This window comes from Triticum urartu, chromosome 1A, assembly GCF_056163025.1.
Source record: "Triticum urartu cultivar PI428250 chromosome 1A, HENAU_Tu73, whole genome shotgun sequence".
Taxonomy (NCBI): domain Eukaryota; kingdom Viridiplantae; phylum Streptophyta; class Magnoliopsida; order Poales; family Poaceae; genus Triticum; species Triticum urartu.
Genome location: NC_141873.1, coordinates 117,362,402 through 117,387,737, shown reverse-complemented (window position 1 = coordinate 117,387,737; position 25,336 = coordinate 117,362,402). Strand labels below are relative to the sequence as shown.

The 25,336-nt window shown below is 42.6% G+C and overlaps 1 protein-coding gene across 32 annotated transcripts; it reads left to right on the top strand.

Moving 5' to 3' along the window:
• Positions 1–810: 810 nt before the first annotated feature.
• Positions 811–23,924, top strand: LOC125532440 (uncharacterized). Of its 32 annotated transcripts, none has more exons than XR_015599305.1 (6): positions 811–1,371; positions 1,946–2,020; positions 4,969–5,067; positions 5,159–5,261; positions 22,426–23,037; positions 23,351–23,879. XR_015599305.1 is itself a non-coding variant. In XM_087515243.1 (6 exons), coding segments are annotated over exons 1-4 (276 nt in total). In that variant the 5' UTR covers positions 811–1,369; the 3' UTR covers positions 22,498–22,524; positions 22,852–23,037; positions 23,351–23,924. The 32 variants fall into 32 exon arrangements, 3 of the variants coding, with proteins under 3 accessions (XP_087371369.1, XP_087371366.1, XP_087371362.1); XM_087515243.1 differs by lacking the exon at positions 1,946–2,020 and having other exon boundaries at positions 22,426–22,524; positions 22,852–23,037; positions 23,351–23,924; XM_087515240.1 differs by lacking the exon at positions 1,946–2,020 and having other exon boundaries at positions 22,426–22,524; positions 22,831–23,037; positions 23,351–23,924.
• The last annotated feature ends 1,412 nt before the right edge of the window (positions 23,925–25,336 follow it).

Here is a 25,336-nt window from a genome sequence, read left to right as displayed (position 1 = left end):
ATGGGAGGAGAAAAGATAAACTAAAACATCGGCGAAGCAACGAGAGAAGAGACAAACCCTAGAGAGGGAAAAGGCGACACGAACGACTACTTTTTTCGTTGTTGTTCGACTGGGCTTGCATTATAACTGGGAAGTTCCTATTTGACCCCTCGACTGGGCCGACCCATTGGCGTGCACGCCCGTTCGCCCTGCTGATATTATAGCGCAACAGAAATTCACAAAAAGCACTGCACGCATAAGGAATCAAATTATAGACCTCTCACTGGTTAAGGACTGTCGCTAGCCAAAGTTTGAAATTTCAAAATTTTGTTAATGTTGTTCAAAAAATGTTCGGTTTTTCAAACATTATTTGTCTTTTGAAAAATTGTTCATGATTTCCAAGAAATGTTCAAAAAAATTTTGAACCACGTGAATTTTGAAAATGCATGATTTTTTTAAATGTGATCATTTTTAAATTGTGTTTTTCTTAATTTTTAGTTTTTTTTGAAATTGTGAACAAATTTTACAATTCTACACTAAATTTACATGTATTGAATTTATTTATTAAAAAGTGAAGATTTTTTGAAATTAATCTTTTTAAAAAGTGAAGATTTTTTGAAATTACTCTTTTTTAAAAAGTGATTAAATTTTGAAAATACGAACGGCCGTCATATAGGAAGTTCCTTACAATTGGTCGTCCCCTTCGGTTGTCGCTTGGCTGGGCTTGCGATCCAGTTGGGCCTTCTCTCGTGTCTAGCTGCTGTATACATCGGCCCGCTCGTGTCTAGCCCACAACGCAGGATTCTAAAGAAAAAAGCCCCCAACGCGGGCGGCAACCTTGATCCCCTCCTTCCTCCCAGTCCCCACCGCCGCCACGAACCTGCTCCGACAAGAACTCTGCTCAAGCCCGCTCCCATGGTTCCCGTCATCGACATGGACTCTTTGCCCGTTCCGCCAGCCGAAGGCACCACCTATAGAAAAAGGACTCGAGTCGCTCGATCCAAATCCCGGATCAGACCGGATCGCGGCGGCGCCACGACAGGTTGCCGGTCTGCAGTCCTCCTCACGGGACAAGCTGCGTTCGCGGTGCGCTCTTGCTGCTTGCCGGCTTCGACAGGGTGGGCCGGGACGCCGCCCTTCCGCAGATCCGCAATCGAGTCGTGCGTCCAATCTGCCGCCTCCCCTCGATGTCCACGGCTCTGTGCTCTTCCATGTTCTCTCCTAGCGCAGGCTGTGGGGGCGCTACGCCGCTATCTGCCGGCTCCTCATACAAGAGCGATGGACAAACTGAGCCCTGTGGGAAACAATTGCATCAGCTCAGCGACGTCCAGCGTTTCTCCTCTCGATGTTTCTTTGCACGCCTCATCTCCAAGCATGAAGCCACGGCGAGATGTAAGTTTCATCATCATTGCTCTGTTTTCTTGGTCATGACTTGATTCCCTCTTTTGATCTAAATATTCTGATTACTGCATGCCATTGCTCTAAATTTCTTGATTGCTGCATGCCGCTGGAGTTGCTGTGTATGGGTAGTGAACCATAATACATGTATGTTATGCCTTCCACATGTTTGACGTAATGCCCGACCGAATTGCGCACACAAAATTCGATGGGAACAGAAAGCAGCATGGCTTCCAGCTGTCAATCTTCGAATTTCTATAAATTTTAAGCCCAATGTTCCTCTATGTCCCTGTTTCTTACCTCCTCACGCACCTAGCAGATCAAGAAGCAGCACCGAAGTCCCCCTGATGTTCTATCTCTCCCATTTGTGTGTCTCCTATCTTTCCATGTTTGTCTCTCCATCTCTCTGACAAAATTAACAAGAACTAGTCCTCTCTCTCTTAAAAATAACTAATAATTTGAATTACAACGCATAATGTGAGTTTTATCTCTCCGTCAAGACATGTATCCTTCAATAGTGTACTAGACCTTATGTAGAGAAAAAAAAATTATTAGTTATTTTTATTAGGTGGGTCATCAGCCTAAGGCAACAAGCCAAGAATCGTGAGGGGAGAGAATTTGACATCATAAATGACTATCTCTAGTAAGACCTTTTTCCTTATATGTTTTTTGTCAATTATATTTCAACCTGCACCTTTCAAATATTATTTCTCTGTGTCCTTACTCCTTGTACTAAGTCTACAAAAACAAAATACAGAAATAGCAAATCTAAGTATGCTCTAGATATTTAACATGTGAGACAATAGGTGAAAAAGACCAACAAAGCATCATTCTAGAAAGAAGATATCAACATTGGATTTGAATCTTTCACATTTTATCACAAAGAAAGACAGCTAAAAACTCACTTCCAATGGATGTGGCACAAACGAAAGGAACCGAGCAGGACTGAGTGCAAGTCTTGTATTCTTCATCTGCATATATTAATAATGTAGGGTCTATGTACAGTTGATTACACTCTGACTATCTTGTATGGACAAAAAATAATCATGATTCAGATATTTTTATTTAATAATTAGCGTGTGAATTTTCTTGGGGTTGGCAGTTAGTATAGGTATATATCAGCTAAGGATTAGGGTGCAAGTGATGCAAATTCACATGAAGTTTAATATACAATGCAAGCAAACAATTTTATATACTCACAAAATAATGGAACCTTTTGTTCTTTAGGAAAGCTGGAATGTTCTTGCATCACCAGTGAATGTGCTGCTACCCATAATATTGATTTTAATTTTAAAATAAATAAGCAGACATCAAAATAAACTCATAAAATAATAGCACGGCCAATGCCACAATTGAGTACGCTAGATGGTCTCTCCTAAAATAATTTTGTGATATTTAAATGAGCTAAATCATGAGTTTCACATATCTCTCTCTTGGTCAGAAATAGTTCCGTAATTTACAGTCATGATAAACCCAGAACATGATAAATCAAAAATAACATTTATCTTACAAATGTGAACCATCTTTTATATTGTAGTAGTCAAACTCACATCTTTTTTACTCCATGTTTCGTAGTAGGACATCTATTTACGAAACGGAAGGTAGCATACTTGTGGCTGCACAAATTATATTGTTTACATCGAGCTATCTTTTTTACTGCATAATATTTGGTAGTAGGACATCTGTTTATGAAACGGAAGGTAGCATACTTGTGGCTGCACAAACAATTATATTGTTTACATCGAGCTAAAAGAATGACGGAAATTTTTTTTACTTGCTAGACTAAAAGATCGATGGAAAAAATATTTCTCGAGTTTATAACTCTTATCAATTTTACCTCGACAAAGAGGCAGATCATTAATTTTGCAACCAACATTTCATTTGCATGGTACTCGGCAATCTGCACCTATGTGAATCCTACATCCCATCAATTGAGTTATTCCACGACAATCTATCTGTGACCATAAAGTCCCGCGTTGCTATCTGAACTGTGTGGCTTCTCTCTACCACAAGTGAAATCCACCTCGAATTGCCTATTTTTGGATCGCATTGATGCGCATTGGTTGTAGACACAATCCAGTCTTCTACTAACGAAATATCGAAACAGTATTAGTAACTCTATTAATGCACGTAAATACAGAAAAGCAAAATATCTATCAGGCCTACAATGACGACATGCCTGCAAACTTAATTCTTGAATTTGCATTACTAAGTATAATATATAACTGAAGTTTAACCAAGAAACATTACATCATTGCATTTCTTTACAGAATTAGCCCACTGTTGTGATACAATGCTTATTGTAGTAATTTTTACATTCAACTATGTTATAGAACTGAAGGTGCCTACGCTAAATTTCTCCAAGATTTCTAAAGAAAGCAAAATAAGAAAATATTTGCCCTAAGATTTCTCCAAGAGATGCATACCAGGAGCAAAATTAATATATTGATGTAGATGACTTTAATCTTCATGTAAGGTGGATCAACTGCCATACAGGAGGGTCCAGGTACATGCTCATAAACTTGGCTGATGTTGCTGTGGCTAATCTAGCCTTATTTCTTGCTGCCGGTTCTATGAACAAGAAACCAACAAACCTAAAGTTCATTTTAATATAAAGTTTTAGCTACAGCCAGAAAGAATTGCCAAGCTCTTGTATGTTTAGTCGGTGGACTTTAAAGAAAAATCATGGATAAATGAAGATGCTAGATCTGGCCATATAGTGCAAGAAACAAATAGTGAGCAGACAAAAGCTTACTGGTGAGAAAATAATACATTGGTATTGAAGACAAATACCAGGGAAGCCTTAACAAATCGATTCTCACCCTTTCGGCGGCCGCCCAACCAGGGACCATGAGAACTCCAAGAACCTCTCTTGAACCCATGGCTCATGTACAACTGGAGTAGCTGCTGCACCTTGAGTCCTGCCACGGTGCCTCTGTTCGATACGTTGGGAAGCAGGTAGAGATGAAGGTCGTACGTGACATAGAAGATGGCGAGCTACATCTTGCATCTACAAACGAGGGCGACCTAGGCTCGTGTTCGACACTGCAGTTCTTGGTTGGTGTGTCAGATAGCAACCCGGGCAGCGGTGTGAGGCGGTAACGGCTGGACGCGATAGTAACCCTAGCTGTGGCCGTGCTCGCTCTTAACAAGAGAGGAAGAAGAAATCAGATTGGGGCTAGCGAGTCGATGAGGCAGGGAACAGAGCTGGCGGGTCCACTCGTTGATGAGTATTTGTTTGAGAGAGGAGGCGAGGAAGCGACACATGAACATGCGAATCGACGTACCACAACCTACCATCACAACCGCACTCCCCTTTAATAGTAAAGATAGTAGGAATAACAATAGTTTCTTCCTTCAGAGGTTCATGAGCTTGATGAGCTCCATCAGCTCATCAATAAGCGAAGGATTTCTATTGCTGTTTCTTTAAAGACTGTTGGCTAATATCCTTTATTTTCATACCGTGGGGTGGTACTTCCAATCGGTACAATGATTGTTGGATTTGATGGAACTGCGAGTGGCCTTTTGACATATTTTAGTGTCATTAAGCAGTACTTAGGTCTATGCCTAACAATTCCGCTCTTTTTCTAGGGTCTGGTCTTGGTACTATGTTGATAGCAAGGGTGCAAGGCTCAAAGGAAGCAGCCGGTTCTGTAGTTCTTTGTATGCTTATGGTATCTTGGATGAGGGGTATGTTTTTTTTATACATCTATATGTTGCTTTGCTCACAGTTCATATTATCTTGAAGTTGCATCCCTTATGTTTGTGCTTTACATTTCAGTTACAAATTCAACATGTCAGTTGAGGAAGCTGCTGAGTTAGCATGGCGGGCTTTTATCACAAACTATTCTGAGACAGAGCTAGTGGTGGCTGTGTTCCTGGTGGTATGCATTCTGTTTCTTAGTTTCTATCCTGATATTTGTTTTGTTCACTCAATAAGCACGATACAACATGCATGCAGATTTGTTAAACACCTTGCCATTTATATCTTTCTTTTGAAATCACATACACAACTGTTTATTTGAGTTACTTATTGGCGAAGTTCTGAGATTTTTTCCCCGTCGTGTAATGCACACCCCTAGGTTGGGAATAGAGATTACCGTCAAGACGATGGTGATAAATTAACCCACACCAAACGTACATTGTTGTAGAGTATAGAAGGTGCTGTACAGTATAGACATGGGTCTAGACAAACCTACCTAGAATTTCTAAAACAATATAATTATAATGGTACATGTAAATTACATGCGTAGATTTATTCTTTTTGTATCGGCTTTCATGTTAGTAGATTCTAAAAAATATGGTGTGATGTATAAATAATTATGGTCAAAGCTACATTTCTGGAATTGGCAAACATTTTCTGAATCGCAAACATATTTTTTGAATTTGTGAACATTTATTTAATTCGCAAACTCTTTTTTTTCAAATTTGCCTTGGATGTTAGTAGATTCTAAGGATATGATGTGATGTACCCCCTCCGTCCTAAAATTCTTGTCGTAGATTTGTCTAGATATGGATGTATCTAACACTAAAATGTGACTAGATACATCTGTATGTAGATAAATCTAAGACAAGAATTTTGGGATGGAGGGAGTATAAAGAATTATGGTCAATGCTATGTTTAGTGTTTGGGTCATTATTATTTGGAAGCAGGGTAAGAAAAGAAGATTATCATTTGGGCTTGATAGAGTATCATTATATCCCACTCGGTCGTGTCTGCATCAAACGCGTGTCCCACTTTGGAGAAGAATACACCAACCATTTTGGTAGCGGGCCTATAACTCATCTCAACAATTCTGTTTAGGTCTCATTCCGCTAATACGCTAGGCACCATCTCCTTTCCCGTATTTCTCTTAGTCTCACTCCCAAACACTTCACAATCCAACAGAGGGAATGCCAACATCCATGGTGGCATTGTCCCATTCGGCCGTTCATCCCACTTGAGAGGATGAAGGCTCTAGCAACATCATGTGAGAGGCATATAGTGGAGGGTAGAGTAGGGAAGTGGTGCGACGACGCCGCGGGAAGAGGTGTCTTCTTCCGGGCGAGTGTTAGGCAGATAGACATGACTCCCAACAAAATGTCGATAAAGCGTCAGATTAGACAATGGATCAACATCAGTAGCACATATAGTGGAGGGTAGAGTAGGAAAGTGGAGCGACGGCGCCGCGGGAAGAGGTGCACTCGAACGGGGGGCACTGTAGTCTGTTTCTTCTTCCGGGCGAGTGTCAGGCAGATAGAAAAGACTCCCAACAAAATGTCGATAAAGTGTTAGATTAGACAATGAATCAACATCAGTAGAAGGGAGGTGAACATTGAGTTCCATGGGAGTCTCAACAGTGCGCTCATCGGTAAGAGTAGCACGAGTAAGATCTTGGATTATTATTTTTGAGCAAGGAGGGACCTCAATCCCAAGAAAGTAGCAGAGAGAGCCAAGATAAGACATAAGAAACTGCATAACATGCCTTCACAAAGGCAATATACTCACGGTTTGCGTCGGTGATGATCATGTCATCAACATGAAAAAGAGTCCTACCAAGAGCAGAAAGGAGGGCAAACAACGTCGGATCTTGAGCACTCGCTGAAAACCAGCAACATCCACCATAGAGGCAAAACGTTCAAACCAGGCACGAGAGGCTTGCTTAAAATCATAGAGAGAGCGATGAAGACGACTAAGCATGTCGTAAGGAGTAGAATACCCAGGTGGTGGTTGTATGTAAACCTCCTCACGCAACTCACTATTAAGAAAGGAATTCTTAACATCAAGCCTATACACGAACCAGTGGCGAATAGAGGCCACAAGCATACGGTTTTGCAGGAGCAAAAGTCTCATCGTAATCAGGACCATGCTCCTGCTGAAAGCCATGACCCACAAGACAAGTTTTTCTAATGCTCAAGAGAACCATCAGAGTGAGTCCTAACCTTGTAGTCCCACCAAGTGATGGGACGATCATGAGGAGGAACAGAAACAATATCCCACGTGCTGATGCACTCAAGAGCAGCAACCTCCTGTGTCATCACAAGGTGCCATTTGGTATGGACAACATCGCAACAAGTCGGCTCAAGAACAGCAACGCCAACGCTTGGAAGACCAAGGCGGTCAACAGGCCGAAGTGGACGAGGACACAAGCCACAAGTAGGTTGAGACGGGGAAGATGGCACATTAGTAGACGCATCGACAACATGCAGACGACCTATATAGAAGTTAGGAATTTTTTTGGAAGAATACGAGTTGGAATCATCGGGGGATAAACTAAGGTGATGGAGACAAGGAAGCCACCGGTGATGAAGGTGTAGAATCATGTGAAATAATCAGAGAAGCATAAGCAGTACAACTACTGGTTCAGGGCTCAATAGGAGTGGTAGGAGTGTCAGGTAAATTGTGGGAAGAGATATACTCCAGTTAAAAGGCCAAAGAAGATGGACGCGGGTCATATCGTAAGAAATAGGCATCCGACGACTAACATGATCCCAACAACGATATTCCTTATGCTCATCGTTGTATCTTAAGAAGACACACTCAACAGACTGAGAAGTCAGTTTGGTGCGTTCACGAGGGGCAAGAAGGACCTAGCAATCACAAACAAAAAATTGAAGCGCCGAATAACCGATCAAATAGACGATCGAAAGAAGCATCACCCTGCAGAGCAGTGGATTGCTGAAGGTTGTTGAGATAGATGGAAGTGGAGACAGACTCGGCCCAAAAGTGCAGTGAAAGAGAGGTGGTGACCATCAATGGAGGAGCCGTCTCAAGAAGGTGACGACGCTTGCGCTCAGCCACACCATTTTGAGCATGAGTACCAGAATAAGAGAACCAAAGTCTGCCCAGCAAGGATTCCACACAACAGCTTGGAGATACTCTCCACTAGAGTTACCATAGAACACATGAATAGGCGTAGAGAATTGAGTGTGGACCACGGCAGCAAAAGGCTTATAGATAAGACACTGTTGAGAGAAATAAAGTATATCCAGGTGTGTTGAGAGAAGTCACTAGCGGAGGCAAAGGGAGATGATCCCTCGAGATCAAAGTAACAAAGTCTAAAGGATGCTGAGACACTGTCTCGCCATGAGTATAAGGTAACTGGACCATGTATTAGAGATATCATCGGAGACGGATCCAAGAAGATCGTGTCGAACTAAGGATGAGAGATCACAAGTGACCAAAGGTGATGATGCCACTCTTGAAAATATCTGGTAGATAGGGCAACAGAGGCAAAGACTAGCGGCAGTGTCGAACTAAGGATGAGAGATCACTGACCCAAGGTGATGATGCCACTCTTGAAAATATCTGGTAGATAGGGCAACAGAGGCAGAGACTAGCGGCACTCGCAGTAGAGGGACTTGATCCGACATCCCACTTGCCTGTGCACTCATTGTACCCCGCCGATCTGGCTAGGTGTTCCATTCCTGTTTGCGGGTTGTGTGCCACGTGCTTGATTAAGCACCCTGGGTTCTCCTACTGTGCGCCCTTGGCCTTGACTTTTGGTAGAGCCTGTCCTCGGCTCGTCTCGTGCATAATCCAGGTACGCGTCGACTGTCCGAGCTCCTGCTCACCATTGGTGGTGCTTGAGCGTGCGGTTATGGTGTCACACATAAAGGGAACACGGGATGTGGGATTGAGACAATGCTTGTAGCAACCTGCAGAAAGGCAAAGGATGCCCATCAAGGCTGAGCGAAGGTGGTCGCAAAGGTGGACGTTGCTAGTGATGATCCTGGTGCCAATGATGATCGACATGTACAAGTGTTTGACCACGAGCCTTCACCAAGGCAATGTACTCAGAGTCGTTGCTCGTGATGATCGACATGTAGAAGAAGTGTTTGACCAGTGTTGAATGGTGGACCGAAAGCGTAGGATAATGAGCACTCGCCAAAAACTAGCCGCAATCACCACTGAGACGAAGCGCTCAAAGCACGCATGAGGGTTTTGCTTAGGGCCATATAGACAGCGACGGAGATGACAAACCATGCCATTAGGAAGAGAACCGAGGTGGTGGCTAGTTGTAGGCATTCTTGACATCAAGCTGAGAGACAGACCAGCGGCGAATAGAAGCCACATTGAGAAGTGTGCGAAGAGTGGTCATGTGGGCCATATATATAGGAGAAAATGTCTCTTCGTAGTCACGACCATGTTCTCACCACTAAACAAGCTTTGTTATGCTCAAGAGTATCATCAGTCTTAGCCTTGTAGACCCACTTACAAGTGATGAGACGAGAACGAGGAGGAAGGGAAATGAGATTCCACGTGCCGATGCGGGCAAGAGCACCAAGCTATGATGCCATCACATGCAACCATTTGGGATGAACAACCTCACGACAAGAAGTTGTCTCGGGAAGAGCTAAGCAGTAACCATAGCGGTCAATAGGTAGAAGCGGGCGAGCTCGAAAAGCATAAGTAGGCTAAGCTTGAGGCGGTGCGTTTCCAACGAAAGAAGCTATAATAGTCGAGGGAGATGGCGTATCAGAAGAATCCACAACACACGGACCATGAGTCTAGTAAAGTCAAGGAACATGAGCAAAAGAAGGAACATATAAAAAGTCAAAGTGAGTCATAACATTCCCACCAAGTGATGGGACGAACACGACGAGGAAGAGAAAGAATATCGCACGTGCCGATGCGCTCAAGATCAACAATCTTCTCTGCCATCGCAAGATGCCATTTGGTATGAATAACATCACGATAAGAGTCAGATCAAGAACACGAGTGCCACCACTTGGAACACCAAGGTGGTTAACAGAAGGAAGCGGACGAGGAAGCAAGCCATAAGTAGGCCGAGAGGGCAAGTGGCACATCAGTAGACACATTCACAACATGCGGACGATGTATATAGAAGTGAGGAAAAGATGGAAGAATACGAGCATAAATCATCGAGATAAACTCAGGTGATGGAGACAAGGAAGCCAAAACTCATGAAGGTGTAGAATCCTGTGATAAGCGAGGTGAGGAAATCATAGGAGATGATGGCATTGGATCTGCAATTATGGGAGAAGTAGGAGCATTACAATGAATGGATAAGGGAGTCACATGAGTGTTGGATTAAAAAAAGAAGAGATCACCTCCATTGAAAAGGCCGAGGAAGATGGACGCGGGTAGAAGGGATGAGACTCATCAAAAGTCATATCTCGAGAAGTAGGCATCCGACGCCCAACATGATCCCTTATGCTCATCGTTGTACCCTAAGAAGACACACTCAATGGACTGAGCAGTCAGTTTGGGGCGTTCACGTGGGCAAGGACATAACAAACACAACCAAACAATTGAAGCCCTGAATAATCAGGAAAGAATCAAATAGACGGTCGAAAGGAGTGCCACCCTGCAGAGCAATGGATTGCTTTGCTGAAGGTTGATTAGATGGAAGTGGAGACATACTCGGCCCAAAAGTGTGGTGAAAGAGAGGCGGTGACCATCAATGGAGGAGCCGTCTCAAGAAGGTGACGATGCTTGCGCTCGGCCACACCATTTTGAGCATGAGCACCAGGATAAGAGAATCAAAGTCTGCTCAGCAAGGATTCCATGCAACAGCTTGGAGATATACTCTCCACCAGAGTCACCATAGAACACATGAATAGGCGTAGAGAATTGAGTGTGAATTATGGCAGCAAAAGGCTTATAGATAAGACCTCAGTACGAGAAGAAATAAAGTATATATCCAGGTGTGTTGAGAGAAGTCACTAGCGGAGGCAAAGGGAGAAGAAGATCCCTCGAGATCAGAGTGAACAAGGATGAGAGATGAGGTAACTGGACAACGTATTAGAGAGATCATCGGAATTGGATCCAAGAAGACCACGTCAAACTAAGGATGAGAGATCACAAGTGACCCAAGGTGATGATGCCACTCTTGAAAATATCTGGTAGACAAGCAACAGAGGCAGAGACTAGCGGCACTGGCAATACAGGGACTTGATCCGGCATCCCACTTGCCTGTGCACTCTTCGTACCCCGCGATCTGGCTAGGTGTTCCTTTTTTGTTTGCGGGTTGTGTGCCACGTGCTTGATTAAGCACCCCGGGTTCTCCTACTGTGCGCCCTTGGACTTGACTTTTGGTAGCGCGTGTCCTCGGCTCGTCTCGTGCATAATCCAGGTACGCGTCGATTGTCCGAGCTCCTGCTCACCATTGGTGGTGCTCGAGCGTGCGGTTATGGTGTCACACATAAAGGGAACACGGGATGTGGGATTGAGACAGTGCTTGGAGCAACCCGCAGAAAGGCAAAGGATGCCCATCAAGACTGGTAGGGAGCGAAGGTGGTCACAAAGGTAGACGTTGCTAGTGATGATCCTGGTGCCAGTGATGATCGACATGTAGAAGTGTTCGACCACGAGCTTCACCAAGGCAATGTACTTAAGAATCGTTGCCAGAGATGATCGACTTGTAGAAGAAGTGTTCGATCATGGGTTGAATGGTGGACCGAAAGTTTAGGATAATGAGCACTCGCCAAGAAGATAATGTCGAACTAAGGATGAGAGATCACAAGTGACGCAAGGCAATGATGCCACTCTTGAAAATATCTGGTAGACAAGGCAACAGAGGAAGAGACTGGCGGCACTGGCAGTAGAGGGACCCGACATCCAACTTGCTTCTTCGTACCCCGACGATCTGGCTCGGCGTTCTTTTCCTGTTTGTGGGTTGTCCTCGGCTCGTCCCGTGCATAATCTAGGTACGCGTCGACTGTCTGAGCTCCTGCTCACCATTGGTGGTGCTCGAGTGTGCGATTATGGTGTCAAACAGTGCTCATAGCAACCCGCAGCAAGGCAAAGGATGCCCATCCAGGTAGGGAGCGGAGGTGGTCACAAAGGTGGACGTTGACTCCATAGGAGTCTCAACCGTGCGGATATAAGAAATTCACTATGACGAGCCTTCACCAAGGCAATGTACTTAGAGTCGTTGCTAGTGATGATCGACATGTAGAAGAAGTGTTCAATCACGAGTTGAATGGTGGACCGAAAGTGTAGGATAATGAGCACTCGCCAAAAACTAGTCGCAATCACCACTGAGACGAAGCGCTCAAACCAGGCACGAGGGGTTTGCTTAGGGCCATATAGACAGCGACGAAGACAACAAACCATGCCATTAGGAAGAGAACCTAGGTGGTGGCTACTTGTAGGCATTCTTGACATCAGGTTGAGAGATAGAATAGCAGCGAATAGAAGCCACATTGAGAAGTGTGCGAAGAGTGGTCACGTGGGCCATATATATAGGAGCAAATGTCTCTTCGTAGTCATGACCATGTTCTCACCACTAAAGGAGCTTTGTAATGCTCAAGAGTATCATCAGTTTTAAGCTTGTAGACCCACTTACAAGAGATGAGATGAGCACATGGAGGAAGGGAAATGAGATTCCACGTTCCGATTCGGGCAAGAGCATCAATCTTCGATGCCATCACATGCATCCATTTGGGATGAACAATCTCATGGCAAGAAGTCGTCTTGGGAAGAGCTGCACAGTAACCATAGCGGTCAATAGGTAGAAGAAGGCGAGCTAGAAATCCATAAGTAGGCTAAGCTGGAGGCGGTGCGTTGCCAACGAAAGAAGATATAATAGTCGAGGGAGATGGCTTATCAGGAGAATCCACAACATGCGGACCATGAGTGTAGTGAGTCGAGTTACATGAGCAAAAGAAGAAATATATAAAAAGTCAAAGTGAGTCATAACATTCCCACCAAGTGATGGGACGAACACAAGGAGGAAGAGAAACAATATCTGATGAGGAAAAAAACCGTATGTCAGATTTGTTTGACTACTTCTATATGCTTCCACTCTAGTGTAGTATTTCTTTTGTTTTCTTTTCTACCCTACCCACTGTTTTCTAGAGTCTTCTAGTTGTGAGTAGCTATGAGTAGAATGGTGAAACTTACATAATGTTTTCTAGAGTATTCCATCTATAAGTAGAAGTATGTGAAGGCTTCCCGTAGCCCTATAAATAGAGGTCCTCACCTACTTTGTACCAGACTATGTACCCACTACCTGTAATAGAACTTGTTGTTCTTATCTAAGATCTTGGAGTAGATCTTGTGCCCTAGGAGTTCTGGACTGAACTCTTGCTGCCCTATCGGCCTACATCCGCCTCTAGAGCGATATCTAGCACAGCACGTTGAAGCTGTTCCTTCAACACTTGTGTTGTACACATTGTAGCGGCAAGGTGGAGTTGCTCCTCCACAATCTTTGTGCTGCTTCAGGTGGCATCAGAGCCTCGTTAACCCATACTATAGTTCTTGTTGTTCTCTTCGAGAGCAAGCTGCAGCAAGTAATGGAGCAATTGGAGAAGAGGATGGATGCTGCAGAACAACAAATCAAAGAGCTGCGTGAAGATCTTAATCAGAGACTTGACCAGCTAGTTGAGATGATAAGAAAGGGTGTTCCCCCTGCTACCAATGAAGGAGATTCATCTAAAGAAGATGTTCATCAAAGAAGGAGAGGTAATCTTGGAGCAAGACCGCCACAACAACATGCTGTTCAATGTGCTTCAAGAAGGCCAATTTATGTTGGAACTTCTGAAGGTGAAGAATATGATGAAGCCCTTGAAGAAGCTGATCTCTATGCATATCGGAGAGTACCCAACCTTACATATGCAAGGGATACATACAAGGTGAAAGCTGAGATCCCAACTTTTAATGGAAATGTTGATATTGAAGGGTGCCTAGATTGGTTATATGAAGTGGAGACTTTCTTTGAGGTCATGGAGGTTCCGGAAGATCGTAGAGTCCCTTTGGTCGCATACAAGCTCAAAGGAGGAGTCGGTGCATGGTGGCATCACGTTCAAGAAGAGCGCAGGCTGAGAGGAGAACCTCGTGTGAGAACTTGGCGGCAAATGAAAAGTCTCTTGAAAGGGAGATTTTTGCCTGCTGATTATGACCAGATCCTATTTATCCAATTTCAAAATTGTGCTCAAGGAAATAGGACTGTTTCAGATTATACGGAGGAGTTTCTAAGGCTACAAGTGAGGTGCAACCTTGCTGAAACTGAAGATCAACAAGTTGCAAGGTACATCAATAGTCTCAATGATGCTATTCAAGATCGATGATGCTGCAACAAATCTGGTCCGTTGATCAAGCACAAGCTCTAGCCTTAAAAGCCGAGAGGTTTGTGAGGACAAGAAAGGCAACTAAGGCTCCATATCCTCCATATCCTCATACCGAAGGCATGTCTAGGAGTCAGCCTAATAGTGGAAGGAAAGACCGCTCCACCAAAGGCAAAATGACCCATCCAGAAGTAAACTAGAGGCAAGGGTAAGTCCAATGAAGGCCCAAAATCCTATAAATGTGGTGAAGAGGGACACATATCCAGCGGTTGCCCACTAAGGAAATTTGTTAACACAACTATCCATGATGGTGAAGGCGATGAGGAAGAATATGAATCTAAAGATGTAGAGGGACAAGAAGTTTGTCAAGAAGAAGGTGAAGAGGTGGTATGTGTGATTCAGCGTCTCCTATGCTCCACACCACAACCTGAAGACAAACAAAGGAAGAAAATATTTGAGAGCAAATGCACAGTGAATGGTATGCAAGTTAGTGATTGATAGTTGCAGCTGCGAGAATCTTATCCCCCAAAAGTTGGTGAGCCATTTAAAGCTTGATACTCATGATCATCCAAACCCCTACACTATTGGGTGGATCAAGAAAGGAGTGCATATGAGGATCACCAAACAATGCAACTTGCCACTTCCCTTGGGCAAGCATTATCGCTCAAATGTGTTGTATGGCATAGTTGATATGGACGCTAGCCATGTTCTTCTTGGGAGACCTTGGCAATTTGATGCGGATACTACACACAAGGGCAAGGAAAACCCTTACTCTTTCATTTGGAACAAGAGAAAAATCATTATCTTACCAAACAAAACCGAAGGTAATACCTCTAAGGAGGAAGGGAAAACTATGTTAACTATCTCCCATACCTCTCATGAGTTTATGGAAGGCTTGAAGGAGGCAGATTTGTGTCTTGCACTTGTTGTAAAACGAGAAGAGCACCCGACTGTTGAAATTCCAGCAAAGGTACGTGGTTTATTGGCAGAATTTCAAAACATACTTGGAGAGCCACAAGGCTTTTTTTAAGGTTAGCCACAAGGCTTGCCACCGATGAGAGGAATACAACATAGAACTGACTTAATTCCGGGAGCAAGTCTTCCTAATCTTCCAGACTATCGAATGAGCCCAAAGGAGCATGATATATTGAAGGAGCAACAATCACCTATGCCGTCGCAAGGAGCCATTTGGTATGAAATAACATCACGATAAGAAGTCAGCTCAAGAACATCAGCGCGAACGCTTGGAAGACCAAGGCGGTTAACAAGCGGAAGCGAACGAGGAAGCAAGTCATAAGTAGGCTAGGAGGGGAAGTGGCACATCAGTAGACACATTCACAACACGCGGACTATGTATATAAAAGTGAGGAAAAGATGGAAGAATACGAGCAAAAATCATCGTGATAAACTCAGGTGATGGAGACAAGGAAGCCACAACTGATGAAGGTGTAGAATCCTGTGATAAGCGAGGTGAGGAAATCATAGGAGATGATGGCATTGGATCTGCAATTATCGAAGAAGCAGGAGCAGTACAACGAATGGATAAGGGAGTGATAGGAGTGTTGGATTTAAAAAAAAAAGAGATTTCCTCCATTGAATGGGTCGAGGAAGATGGACGCAGGTGACTCAAGGCGATGATGCGAGTGCTGAAAATAGCTGGTAGGCAAGGCAACAGAGTCTGAGACTTGCAGCGATAGCAGCAAAGGGACTTGATCCAGCATCCCACGTGCCTATGCACTCTCCGTACCCTACCGATTTGGCTTGGTGTTCTTCTCCTGTTTGCGGGTTGTGTGCCATGCACTTGATTACGCACCCCAGGTTCTACTATGCGCCCTTGGTCCTGGCTTTAGGTAGCGGCTTGTCCCGTGCATAATCCAGGTACGCGTCAACTATTCGAGCTCTTGCTATGGTGTCGCGCAACAAGGGAACACGGGATGTAAGATTGAGACAGTGCTCATAGCAACCCACAGCAAGGCAAATGATGCCCATCAAGATTGACATGGAGCAAAGGTGGGCACAAAGGTGGACGTTGACTCCACATGAGTCTCAACAGTGTGCTCATTAGTAAGTGCAACACGAGCAAGATCTTGGATATACTTTTCTTTGGCAATAATGAACAATCTCAAGGAAGTAGCGAAGAGGATCAACATCAGACATACGAAATTCACTATGACGAGCCTTCACGAAGGCAATGTACTTAAGAGTCGTCGTGATTGACATGTAGATGAAGTGTTCGACCATGAGTTGAATGGTGGACTGTAAGTGCAGGATCATGAGCACTTGCCAAAAACCAGCCGCAATCACCACTGAGACGAAGGGCTCAAACCAGGCATGAGGGGTTTGCTTAGGGCCATATAGACAGTGACGGAGACGACAGACCATGCCATCAGGAAGAGAACCCAGGTGGTGGCTACTTGTAGGCATTCTTGACATCAAGCTGAGAGATAGACTAGCGGCGAATAGAAGCCATATTGAGAAGTGTGCGAAGAGTGGTCGTGTGGGCCATATATAGGAGCAAATGTCTCATCGTAGTCATGACCATGTTCTTACTACTAAACGAGCTTTCTAACACTCAAGGGTATCATCAGTCTTAACCTTGTAGACCCACTTACAAGTGACGAGACAAGCACGAGGAGGAAGGGAAATGAGATTCCACATGCCGATGCGGGCAAGAGCATCAATCTTCGATGCCATCACATGCAGCCATTTGATATGAACGACCTCGCGGTAAGAAGTCGTCTCGGGAAGAGCTGCACAGTAACCTTAGCGGTCAATAGGCAGAAGCGGGCGAGCTGGAAAGAAGATATAATAGTCGAGGGAGATGGCTCATCAGAAGAATCCACAACATGCGGACCACGAGTGTAGTCAAAGTGCCAAAGAGTGCCTTTACTCTCTACTGGGAGGGAAGTACCATCGGCAGTAAGAACATGAATAGGAGAATCTGGAGGTGGATTGGAGGACAAATTGGAAGAATCATAAGTTGTATGACCAAGGATACATGGAGGTGTACCTGATATTGTAAAGTGGTCTCTTGGTACCATTACAGTAAGTAGCAAAACCTTGAAAACCTGTCGATGGAGAACCAAAAGAAGCAGCTACCAGACACTAACGTCCTGTAATCTCTAGCGTAGTCTGGGGCTCAATGGAAGAGGTCGACGAAGAAGCATCACGAGACGAAGAATCACTCAATTTTCTCGAAGCGGTCGCAGATTGGGGATCGTTCCAACTGGTTTTTTAGTTTCATATTTTATCTGTTTTTCTCTATCTTTTTGCTTTTTTGCCAAACCGGAAAGGTCGAGGAAGATGGACAAAGGTAGAAGGAAGAGACTCATCAAAAGTCATATCCCAAGAAATAGGCATATGAGGACCAACATGATCCCAACAATGATATCCCATGTGCTCGTCGTTGTATCCTAAGAAGAGACACTCTACAGACTGAGCAGTTAGTTTGGTGCATTCATGTGGGGCAAGAAGGACATAGCAAACATAACCAGACAATTGAAGTGCCGAATAATCAGGAAACAATCAAATAGACGTTTGAAAGGAGTGCCACCCCTTCAGAGCAGTGGATTGCTGAAGATTGATGTGATAGATGGAAGTGGAGACAGACTCGACCCAAAAGTGCGGCGGAAGAGAGGTAGTGACTATCAACGGACGAGACGTCTCAAGAAGGTGATGATGCTTGCACTCAACCACGCCATCGCCATTCTGAGCATGTGCACCAGGACAAGAGACCCGTGCAAGATTACCTTGCTCAGTAAGGACTACATGTAACAGCTTGGAGATATATTCTCGAGCAAAGTCAGCATAGAACACATGAATAGGCGTAGAGAACAGAGTGTGAACCATGGCAGCAAAAGACATATCTAGATATGACCTCACTACGGGGAGAAATAAAGCATATCAATGTGTGTCAAGATAAATCATCTATATATATTCTCCAGCAGAGTCAGCATAGAACACGCGAATAGGCGTAGAGAACTGAGTGTGAACCATGGCAACAGAATGCTTATATATAGATAAGACCTCACTATGGGAGAAATCAGGGTCAGGCCGGCAAAATTAGAGTCCCTGTGGGAAACTCAATCCAACAATAGAGAATTAAACAGGTGTAGTGTATATATCATAATGTCTTACATAGCAAGAAATATATTCAAGAATCATACCTATTCGAAGCTTGGTTGCATAGTCTTTACTTGAATAACAACATTCTTTTAGTGTTCTTTGAATTAAAATCTTCAATTATATCCTCGTAATCAATGTTCTCCAACACTTCACTCTCAAGTGCTATTGTGGCCAAATCAGTAACCCTTTGTTGTGTCATTGTAGTACACATATAGGACTTCAATAGCTTTAATTTTGAAAAGCTTCTTTCTGCTGATGGAACAGTCACATGAATGGTCAATAGAACTATGTATGCAATACCTGCATTGGGAAAACAATCATGTCACTTTAAAAACTTTAGAATTTCAATTGGCCCCATATCATCCTTTGGAATGGAGTCTTTAAGTAACCTCAACTCCACTGCAGTTCATTGGCATCAATGTCAGATTTACTATCTTTTTTAAGGGCCGCCTCAAGATTATCACAAGATTTCAAGCTCTCATTATCCAATGACTGCAATGATTTGGAAGTAAATAAGAAACGAAAATCTTTCTGCTAACCTCATATTGTTCAAATCTGCTTGTAAGTGACATAATTGCTTGATCAAGAATAGTTGTAAAATAACCGTTTCTAAATGATTCCTCTGCAGACTGTGTGGCAACATTTTTGTCATCTGGGTTCTCATCAAAATGTCTCTTTCTCTTAATTTCTCGTCTTTCATGAAATGTTGTACTAATAACCATATCAAGTGCAATTTTTTTGGCTATCTCCAATCTATCTATACCTATACTAATTACAGACTCCCTAAGAATTACCACGTAAATTAGAATTTACTACTGACCGTTCATCTGGTGGGACCGAATTATTACGGTGGAGATTAACCCACATATTTTTTGCTTAATTATGTGCTTAGTTTCGGCAAAAAAATATCTAAATGCCCATAGTCCTTTCATCACGGCTGTAGAAATAGAAGCCGTCCAATTAAAAAAGAAAAAGAAGCCGTCATCCTTATCCCTAACCTCCTGACCCCAACCATCCCACACATCGCGCCATGGATTGCGCCGCCACCCTTCTCAACGGCCATTGTCGTCGCTCCCTGCCCCATCCGCCGTTGCTCCCCGCCGCATCAACCCTCTACCGCATCCCACCGGCACCATGAACTATCTCTCTCCTTGGTCTTCTGTCTTTGACCAATACGGGGCGGCGGCTGTGCTTCTGGTTGCGGCGGCTGTGCTTCCGGTCGCGGTGGCTGTGCTTCCAGTCGCGTGGTGGCGATGTGGCTGGTCGAGGGAACTCAGGTGAGGCGGACTGTCACCTGTTTGTCGATCTGTGCCCACCTCCTATTCTTTCTCTCCCAACGAACATTACGTACACAGTTACTGCCACACATGGCGCTCTCCTCTCCTGCAGCGATCCTGTTGTGCTCCTTCACACATCGGACCACCGTGGCGCGGAAGTAACCGTAGAAGATCGCGGTCCGCTTAGCAAATTCGGGTGTTTTGAGTCGGCTACCCGGCAAGGTAATTTTTTCCTTCTCAGTAGTTCTCTCATAGAAATTGGGTGGAATGGATTCATGGGTGTGCTAGGTGGAGTGCCATTAGATTGCAATGTTAGTGGGCAGAATATCATCTCCTGCACACACAAACTTAGGTTTGCCAAGGTAATAGGTCAATACTACTATCATTTGGCTTTGCAATGGTCATTTACATAGTTCTGTTTTTTCGAATCATGATGGTTTAGTTTGTTTGTTACCAGCTGCTTCAATTAGGACTAACAGTTGGGAGTTGTCGATTGGATTGAATTTGGAAGAGGACAATATAATTTTTTTATAGTTCGTGGTTCAGTTAGCTTTGAAAAAAATGTTCCGGTGATGAATAATACACAATGAATTGCTTTCTGTTGCCCAGTGTACTACAATTTAATATGCAGAATGTGAGCTTAAACTTTTTGCTGAGAAAATGTCTGCTAAACTGCTAATTCCCACAAGGAGTAATTCATTCCCCGTCCAAGTATTTATTATTGATTGATGCTTCATCTGTTTATGCTGCAGAGGCATGGTCACATGGATGATTAGCATCTTTTGGCAAAGCATGTTAATTCACTGAAGAAAGATGTCCACACACAAAGATGCTTGATCTGTTTATGCTTCATCTGTTTATGCTGCACACACAAAACTATGAGCGAAGATGTCCACTCATGATTTTTGAGGATCACTTGAGGATGTGATCAGTAGTGCAGCTTCAAAGATGCTTGATATGACATAGCGTTTGATTTTTACAAATCTGAAAGTCGAGCCTAAGCAATGTTACGGTTCAGATCTAAACCTTATAGTTACTGATTATCTGTTATGCGTTACTAATCTGACCGGCCATCAATCTCCACCTTAACCTTTTTTTATCTTTCTTATTAGCTCCATGTCTCTAGCGTCTATAGAGTCTTAACCCAAGAATCTCTTCTGCCGCCTTGAGTCCAAACCCTCGGCAAGAGTCTCCCCTGCATCCTCCTCTTCTCCTTGCTGCCTATGTCTCCTTCTTTTGCTCCTCGGGTCGCTATTGTGATGCGTCCATCGTCTTTTTCATGAGCAGCTAGATGATTTCAGTCTGAGATTACATCCTCCTACAGAGAATCCGACCCTTTCCATGCTGTCACTATAGCCAGGTCTAGCAAACTGGTCGTCCCGATGGTGTTGGGGCTTTCCCTGAGTGGACGATCTGGTCTTTTTTATGCGATGTCCAAAGAGTTGCTTGCTGCAATGATCAATAAGGAGACTAAGAGTCATGGGTCCCTTTTGGTGCTGATCTAGGTATGCGTTATGTATCCGATTACAGTTGTTTTAAGTAGCCAACATTGGCTGCAAAGCAACATCTTATCTATTAGTTTTTCACCAATCCGATTAATACTCTGTAGTTCATTATGTTCACATGACAAAAGAATTTGAAGTTAATAAAAAAAATCTGACTGTTACTCCATGCAATTAGTTGTAATTAGAGGACACTGGGAAATAAAGTTTCAATCAGTCCACTGCTACTGTATGCGAATAGTTATATAAGTTGGTATATTTGAAGGATGTGAAGAAAAATCGTAGTATTTACAACAGAATCTTTTTTGCTTACATATTGAGAATGCTCTCCATGCATGTTGTGGTCTTTGTTTCTTAAGCTCCCAAACTAAGCTTAAGGAGCCATATGGAGATGGAGATGGTCACACACCGACAGGTTAGGGATTTTGAGGTCCATCATGGCGACTATTTTGGGAAAAAAATTATGGTGCAAATGATATGGTAAAGTTTAGATGCAGAGGTGTGCAACTCTCTATCCATCAGCATCCATACATCAGGGTGGAGTAGAGGAAGGGAGCATTTACCAGAAATGTGTTTTTAGCAGCATTATTTTTAGATAAAACAATTATACCTTCTTTGATCTGTAAGCTGCACACAGGGTAGAAGATGCAATTTGGTTTAGAAGAATAAGAAAACACATTCACACCAGGGCTTATAATTCTTAGGATAGTATCAGAAAGTATATGCAATATGGTTTAGGTAACAAAAACACAACATTATGTCTTCCTTTGGAAAATTTGCCACTCTGAAGACAAACAGAATTATCACTTTCATCTTATTGCTGGTATTTTCTTAAAGTAAGAATATAAACAAGAGATGGGTTTATATGAAGCAGGCCTACCGCAACAGTCAAAAGATGATGTCTCAGTATTTCACTTAAAAGCGAGGACAAGTGCCCATAAATGATTATATTTATCTACTTTATTAAACTAGCATATTAACTAATCCACCGAACACATGTACTCTATATTCTTACTTATTGCATGACGTGCTTTTGCTTCTTGATAAATATGTCCATTTTCACTATTATTTTACAATATCTGCTACGTACAGTGGCATCATTGAGCATTCCTTTACTTTTCACATTTCAGTTCAATGTTCTGCCCAGTGCACAGTATATAGCTACATTGGATGTCGCTATTAAATACTTCGAGGTCATGTGACAGAGCATGGAAAAAGAACTATCGAAGGTATGTTTTATGCTCATACTACGATTTTGAGATTCAGATGCAGTTTTATTTAGAACACTTTTTTATCATAATATTCAATTCCAATGCATTTGGAATGGGTCAAGTCAATTGTAAGAGTTGAATTAGCTACTTTGCCTTTGAGTCCTTTGTGGTTTAGTTGTAATTTTTTATTCAATAAATTCCTAAATGCACCATTTCTTATGAGCAGTTTTTTTAAAATCAAAATCGCAATGTTGTATATATGTTTCATGTCTCTCACGTCAATCCTAAGAGGGCACAGGCTGGGTTCAATATTTTTATCGTCAGATCTAACCATGATGAAGGCAGGCCCCTCCGATTGATATTAGGAAGGTGGAAGGTTGACCAGCCATCTCTTCCTCTCCGTCGTCTCTCCATGGTGTGCATGTTAAGAACTTATGCAGCAGCGGACGCCAATTTCATGCAGCCGCCAGCATCAACTTCTGTGGAGTGCTCTTCTACGATCTGATACGAGTCCCTCCGACATCAGAGAAGGTAGTCACCTACTCCTCTCAGATCTAGAATTATTTTGTATAGCGCCCCATGTGTTACTTTGATCTAATAAGGTTGAAACACTATGAAGTTCATGGTAACCAAGTGTTGATTTTGGACAGAATAGTCTCAGTAGTCACAGTGCCAACATGAAACATTGCGATATGATCAAGTTTTAATGTACACTACAGAATATACCTGATATGAGTAGGGTAGAAAAAACATTTGATATGGTATTTTTCTTGCATATATTCAGTAATTAGGCTTCTTTCCATTTTCTGAAAGAAAACTGATGTATGTTGCCCTGATTTTTCAGTGTAGGTTTGGGCATGCCTGACGACAAATCCAATAATCAATTGCAAACTGATCGTATCGTACGTTGTGTACAATCGACATGTTTGCTTGGGTGGAAAAGTCTCGCTTCTGATTACAGCGCTTTCAGAAGACAGAAGAAGTCGTTTGGTTCAGCCCTTCTATTTTGTGTTACGATACTATCGGATACAGCGCTTCACTTTGCTTCCGCGAAAACGTCCGGTCACGGCTGGATACAGAATCCTCTCCGCTACGCATTCCCTCGCGGTCGAACCAAACAAAACGTGCATTCAGGAGGAAATATCAGAGGCAAAGCTTCCCGACACTAAAAATCGAAAACTATACCAACGTGGAACCAAACGCCTCCTATATTTCTTCAGTTCCACTGGGAAAACATAGATTGATTATGTATCAATAAACCATGTGTTAGTCAAGACAAAAACATGGATGTAAAGCTCAGGTTTGTTAAGTTTTTTGGTTGTACGTGTGACATGGTTCATATACATATTGCTAGCTACTTTATTTTTCGTTCATTAATAATACTATATTTAAGAAAATTACCATGTTATTTTGGTTAACATTGTCATTTAGTATCGAATACTATTTTACCCCATGGTTAGTTATATTTTCAAATACATCTCAATGAGCTTTATATTTTATGCGGAACTTTCACTTATTGGGAAGTGACAAATGTGAGCCATCCTTCCATATGAAAATGACATGGCACTTTTCTTAAGTAGGTTATTATCCTGTTATGCGGTAGAATAATAAGGGTTCTCTAATTAATAATTCAATAAAATCAGTCCTAACGGTTGTCAAATTGCATCTTAGATTGTCTACTTTTGTGAGAGAAAGATAATTTGGTAACTCAGTTGGACATGCTCTTTCAATTCTAAAATGAGTTGCTGCAGGGTCAAATGGTCCAGAACTCCATTTCAAGTTTGTAGCATAGACACTCAGAAAAAAGGGTCCAGAACTCCGTAGCATAGACACTGGCTAAAGTTAGATGGTGCCTTAGTGAATAAAAGAAAAGAGAAATAATACTATTACATGGAAAACATTTCAAGTTTGCACCATGTGAAGCAAAGCGTAAGTTCGTTCTGTTCTAACCTTTTGGTTTTCCTGCGCTGTTCATTGTGACAGAGTTGCTATTAATAAAACAAAGTTCATAGGTGTTTTGGATATGATTATTTTATACAATTAGTCTATGCTTTATAAAATATCCGTAATTAGAATGCCCTAAAAATAATAACACGAGAAATATTAAGTGAATCAAACTAGCATTTTCTAACATTTATCTTTCAGGCTATATTAGTTGTATAAATATCGATTCTTCTTCACGATGCCTAAGCAAAAACAGATTTTTTGTCGAATCTGGTGTACAATGAAATAAGCATCATGTGATGCATGTGTTCCAAAACAAACTGTAGTGTGAAGAAATTAAACTTTAAACAGCTTAACTATAAGGCTATATTCATCATACCTTTTTTTCCTAAGGGTTTAACTAATGCATTGTTAAAAGCTAGCCCGTGCAAGTGCACGGGTTGACGACTAGTGCTTTTAACTAGCCACTTTCTCTATACCCTTCGAAAAAAATAATCAACCCTTTCACTTTCTCAATAGCAACATCTATAAGCATATCCTTTGCTTGCAAGTGTTTGCTTACTAAATTAACAACATATAATACCTCAGACCAAATTACTATTGCCACTATAAATTCATACTCCCCAGGTTCATTATTTGCCAAACCTTTTGCCTCGCTGCTCGTTTTATATCATTATCAGTTTCGGATACCTAAAATGAAAAGATAGGAAATATATGTTATAGTTGGAGATAGCCAAAGGAATTACATAATAATCAATATAAATTTTTTTGGTACCTAAAGTATAGCCTCCCAAATGGCTGCACATTGAAATCTGATAGCTTTAACACACACAACTCTCCCAATGTGTAGCTGATACTAACTTGAGCGTCACTCCTATCTATGTGT